The sequence below is a fragment of the Morone saxatilis genome, unplaced genomic scaffold, assembly GCF_004916995.1.
Source record: "Morone saxatilis isolate NCDOM2014 unplaced genomic scaffold, NCSU_SB_2.0 Contig14, whole genome shotgun sequence".
NCBI lineage: Eukaryota > Metazoa > Chordata > Actinopteri > Moronidae > Morone > Morone saxatilis.
This window is the reverse complement of record NW_023339696.1, coordinates 7,919,408-7,924,773: the sequence shown is the minus strand read 5'-3', so window position 1 is coordinate 7,924,773 and position 5,366 is coordinate 7,919,408. Positions and strand designations below refer to the sequence as shown.

General features: G+C 51.8%; 1 protein-coding gene across 1 annotated transcript in view; it reads left to right on the top strand.

The window, feature by feature from the left end:
* ep300b (E1A binding protein p300 b) overlaps positions 1 to 5,360 on the top strand; it is a gene marked incomplete in the record, with an annotated part of 30,932 nt that extends 25,572 nt beyond the window's left edge. Inside the window, 4 exon segments of the mRNA XM_035655022.1 lie at positions 8 to 85; positions 715 to 2,586; positions 2,698 to 2,919; positions 3,246 to 5,360. Of these exon segments, the coding sequence (XP_035510915.1) occupies positions 8 to 85; positions 715 to 2,586; positions 2,698 to 2,919; positions 3,246 to 4,181 (3,108 nt within the window).
* Between the last annotated feature and the right edge of the window lie 6 nt (positions 5,361 to 5,366).

Here is a 5,366-nt window from a genome sequence, read left to right as displayed (position 1 = left end):
CAACCAGAGCCAGGACCGCTTTGTCTACACTTGCAATGAGTGTAAACACCATGTGGAGACCCGCTTCCACTGCACCGTCTGCGAGGTGAGAATCAGGACTTGTCTTTGTCCCTTTTTTCCTGTTTTTCATCTTCAATTGAGTGTGCCCACAATGAGCTGGTTAAATTTATTACACTCCTTTTCGTTTTCCACACTAAGCTGCTGTTTATCACAAGCTGTGTATAATAATAAAAATAATAAAAGATAAAATAACAATAAAAACTCCAGTCTTGTGTTTTAGTGCTGACAAGATAAACAATGTTTTTCCAACTTCGTCCCTTCATATAGCCAATTACACCATTTAGGTGTTTGATCTGTATTCATTAGATAACTTTGTGACCATAAAACTGTGATTTATTCTACATTCAGATGGCTATTTGCCCTTGTTAACAGGTAGCATTTGTGAGCTTAAATCACTGTTTTATACTTTTGTTGTTGTCTGACGTAATGAAAAACATCATTTATAACCGTGATCATGTTGCTGTAGGCATCAGAAGATGAAATATGAACCAAGGCTTCAAAAGCACCACATAGTTTCAGACCGAACTGTACAAAAGTTTGTGTATGTATAATGTGATTTGAGTTTCACAGGAAAGTTTCAACATGTATTAATTAATCCAGCACTAACATACATATTTATTTTCCCATCATTCTTCTTTTCCTTTGCTTCTCCAGGACTATGACTTGTGCATCACCTGCTACAATATTAAGGGTCATGAGCACAAGATGGATAAGCTGGGGCTTGGACTGGACGATGACAGCAACAACCAGGCAGCAGCAGCTACCCAGAGCCCGGGAGACTCTCGCCGTCTCAGCATCCAGCGCTGCATACAGTCACTGGTCCATGCATGCCAGTGCCGCAACGCCAACTGCTCCCTGCCGTCCTGCCAGAAGATGAAGCGCGTTGTTCAGCACACAAAAAGCTGCAAGCGCAAGACAAATGGCGGCTGTCCCATCTGCAAGCAGCTCATTGCTCTGTGCTGCTACCATGCCAAACACTGTCAGGAGAACAAATGTCCCGTCCCGTTCTGTCTGAACATCAAGCAAAAGCTCCGGCAGCAGCAGCTGCAGCACAGGCTCCAGCAGGCCCAGATGTTAAGGAGGAGGATGGCCAGCATGCAGAGAGTGGGACAGGCAGCCGGAGGGCCACCTGGAGGACCTGTTGCTGGACTTCCATCCCCAGGGAACAATGGTACCACGGCACCCAGTACCCCAACTTCTGGTGGAACCCAACCCCCAACACCCCAGACCCCAACTCAGCAGATGCCTCCAGTCTCGCAGCAGGGAATGGGTCCTGGACCTGGAGTCCAGCAGCAACAGCAGCAAGGTGGGATGCCTCCGCAAAGTGGCATGCCTCCTCAGCACCCCCTTCACCACCAGTTTCAGCAGATGGGTGGAGGAGGTGGGGGGATAATGAGCTCTCCCCAACATCAGCAGCAGATGCTTCCTCAGGTCCAGCAGCAACATCAGAGTGGAGCAGGGACCAACCCTCAACAGCTCCAACAGCACCCCAACAATTTGCCTCCATATGCCAGCAGACCCCCAGGCTCCTCCCCAATCCATCAGTCCCAGGGCAAACCCGTCCTTGGCTCCCCAACACCTCCCCAGCAGCAGCCTGGTGGCTCTGTCATGACTGGAAGTGTTGGGGGCCAGCAGCCTCCCAATCAGTCCCCGGGCCAGCCTCTCCTTCCACAGCAGCAGCAACAGCAGCCCCCTTCTGGCCCTCCACCGGCAGCAGTAGAAATTGCCATGAAGATCCAACAGGTAGCCGATGCTCAGAGGAAGATGGCCCTGCAGAGACAAGCAGCCCAGGCAGCTGCAGGCTTGATGCCTCCTCACCCTCACCATCAACAGGGTCAGGGTCAACAGATGGGCATGGGACACCCTGGGCCTGTAGGGATGGTTGGACCCCAGGGCATGCCACCACAGAACCAAGCAGCAGTGGCAGCTGCTCGGGCCCATATGGATCAACCACAAGGTGCTCCGCCAGGGATGATGGTTGGTGCTGGTGGGCCCATGCAGCAACCCCCTCAGCAGGGTAACCTGCCCCAGGGCCAACTCCCCCCTCAGGTACAGCTTCAACAGCAGAGGATGGGTGCTCCTCTTCAAAACCCGCAACAGCAGTGGGCTGGCCAAGGGATGCCACCTCAGCAGAGGCAAGCCATGATGAACCAAATGGGCCATCCAGCCATGATGACAGCTCAACAACAACAGCAACAGCAACAGCAGCAACAGCAGCAACAGCAGCAGCAACAACAACAACAACAACAACAACAACAGCAGCAGCAGCAGCAGCAGCAGCAAGCAGCAGCAGCATCAGCAACAGCACCAACAAGCTCAGGGCCATGCTGCCTTGATGAATATGGCGCAGCAGCAGGCAAGGTGCTGGTGTCGGGGTCCCAGGGGAGTGGCCCCTGGAGCTACAGGTGTCCCAGGAGTTTGTGCTGCTGGTGGGAACATCCCCCAAGCAGCCCCCAGGAGTTTGTTACGACTCTTCCGCTCGCCTATGTCACCACTACGCAACAGCAAGTCCTCAACATCCTCCGAGTCTAGACCCACAGCTTCCATGGGCGCTTATCAAACAAGAGGCGCTCAAAATACAAGGTCAAGGCCAGGGTGGACCCAGGGTGTGTGTCCCTGGAGGGTCCTGGACCACAGGGGGTCCTGGTAATGGTCATGGCAGGAGGGGGGCCCACAGGTGAACATGGGAGTGCTGCAGGGTGGCGCGGCCAGCCGGGTATCCACATGGGGGTCAAGGAGGACGAATGTCAACATGGCCAGCTATGGCCAGCCTCCAACAAGTACAGCAACAGCAGCAGTTACAACAACAACAGAAGCAGCAGTCTACAACCAACAAACAGACAACAGCAGCAGCAGTGGGTACAAACAACAGCGAGCATCAGCAGTTGCAGGCACGCAGAGCAGCTGCAGCAGTTAACAACCAGCAAACCAGAGGCCGATGCTCAGCGATTTACACACAGCAGCAAGTGGCCGCTCTCCAGCAAGCAGCAGCAGCAGCAGCAGCAGCAGCAGCAACAGGCAGGCAGCAGCAGCAGCAGCAAGGGGAGTAAGCGAGGCACTGCAGGGCAGGGGCAACAGATGGGAAATCTCAACAAGTACTTCAGTTATAGAGAGCTACTCCTTGAGGCGGCATCTCCAGCAAACAAAGCAGGCAGCAGCAGCAGCAGCAACAAAAACAACAGCAGCAGCAGCAGCAGCAGCAACAACAGCAACAACAGCAAATGGGAGTAAATCATGGTCAGTTCCAGCAGCCACAGCCACTACAGGGGCAGGGCTACATGGGACAACCTGGGATGCAGCCGCCTTCAGTGGGACAGGGACCACCTGGAGGTCCTCCTCTTGGCCCTCAGCAGCAAGGTGGTCCCCCAGGCCAGCAGGGGCAAGGTTACCCAGGGTCAGTGGCACAGCAGCAAGTCACAGCTGCACTCCAGCAGAGGCTCCACCATCAGCACCACCTCCAGATGCAGCAGCAGAATGCCATGGCTGGCCTACCAGGGGGTGATGCAGGTGGAGGGGGTGTAGGAGGTCCTCAACAGCCACCTCAAGGCCCACAGCCCACTCAGGGTGGTCCCCCTCCTCAATCCTCTCAGGCTCTGCTCCAACAGGCACTCCACCAGAGGCTGCTCCAGCAGCAGCAGCAGCAGCAGCATCTGGGCCCTGGTGGGTCACCAGCCCAACACAGCAATCCCATGAGCCCCCAGCAGCCACAACAGATGGCCCAGTCCCCACACCCACACTTGCAGGGCCAGGCGCACACATCCCTGGCTAACCAAGTGCGATCCCCACAGCCTTCGCCCAGACCCCAGTCTCAGCCGCCACACTCCAGCCCGTCCCCACGCATGCAGCCCCAGCCCTCACCACATCACATCTCCCCTCAGATGCAGACGGGTTCCCCACACCCAGGCCACCTGAACCAGCACCATCCGGGTATGGTTGTCTCTTCACAACAACAGCAACAGCCAACGACCCAGCAGCAGCAACAGAACTCTATGGAGCAGTTTGGGTCGGACCAGAGCGCCATGCTATCTCAGCTGAGTGGCATGGCTGGTATCCATGGGCCGGCAGGCAACGGTCAGGACCCACTGGGCCAGAATATGAATCACAACATCAACATCATGTAGGAATTTTACTTGACGTGTCAAGTTGAGCTGAAACGCTCTGTGATTCTTCGCACAAACTGCACTCACCCAGGACAGTGTTATTGTTATTACTTAGCCTTTCTTTTTTATACTATTATTAAATGTTATTTAAAATGTTTTCAATAAAGATGCATTGAACTGAACTTCCTATGGGAGATGAACAATAAATCAAGCAGTCGTTAAATAAATTAGAATAAATGAATTGTAAGTTATTGCTGTTAATATATTTTTTTGCCAATTGTGGACAAAGAGGGGGATGGTTTCTCTAGCGCCCCCCCCCCCTCACCTCCACCTCTTGCTGAATACAAGAAAGGTGATATTTTTGGGGGTAAATAGGAGTAATTGCCTTTTTTAAGAAATGTTTTTAAGATTTTAAAAGTGGTCAAGAATTAAAGAGGAGATGATTTAATGCAAAGAACTTTTTTTATCGGTTTCAATTCCCATCATTCAGTCTGTCTATTTCTGTTTTGCAGAGTGATGTGGATTATTAATGTAAATCCAAACATGATGCATATCTTCATTTTTAAATGTTTGGGTTTGCTTTATTTATTTTTTTTTCTTTTTGGGGGGTGGGATGGGGGTGTTGTGTACCCTGAGACTGCTAAAATTCGTATAGAAATATATTTTTGTTAATGACTGTTAAGACGGGGGGTAGTGGATGTTTCATTTCACTTTAGATGTCTTTAGTTGGGTCTTCCCAGGTGGGAATAATTAAATGTCAGTGTTTTATTGCAGTGGTTGAGGGTCTGCTGTGAGTTTGAGATGTTGAACGGACGCATTACGACGTCCCGGCCAGCTTCTGTATCGGACATCGGTCATGTTGGAAGGGACTCTTCCCTCGCAAACATGCAAGCCCTCTCCCTCGAATGTGTGTGCACTCCTTCCTTTAAAGACACTTAATATGGAGCAGTGGAGGCTTGGGGAGGGGGGGTGCATACCTGTGTGCCTGTAACATTTTGAGTACATGGGCTGGGACGTGAAAAAATGGGTGGGATGGGCTCCTTTTAGTGTTTTTAGGATTCTACTGTTTGGAGTAAACAGGATTTTGATCCAAATGAACTGTGTTGCACAGAAATGAGGAGAAGGGAGGAGATATGAGCAGTCAGTCTCCGTCTCTTTCGGCCTCGTCCCCTTTGCTGCTTCTCTTGGACTTTAAATCTCACCCCC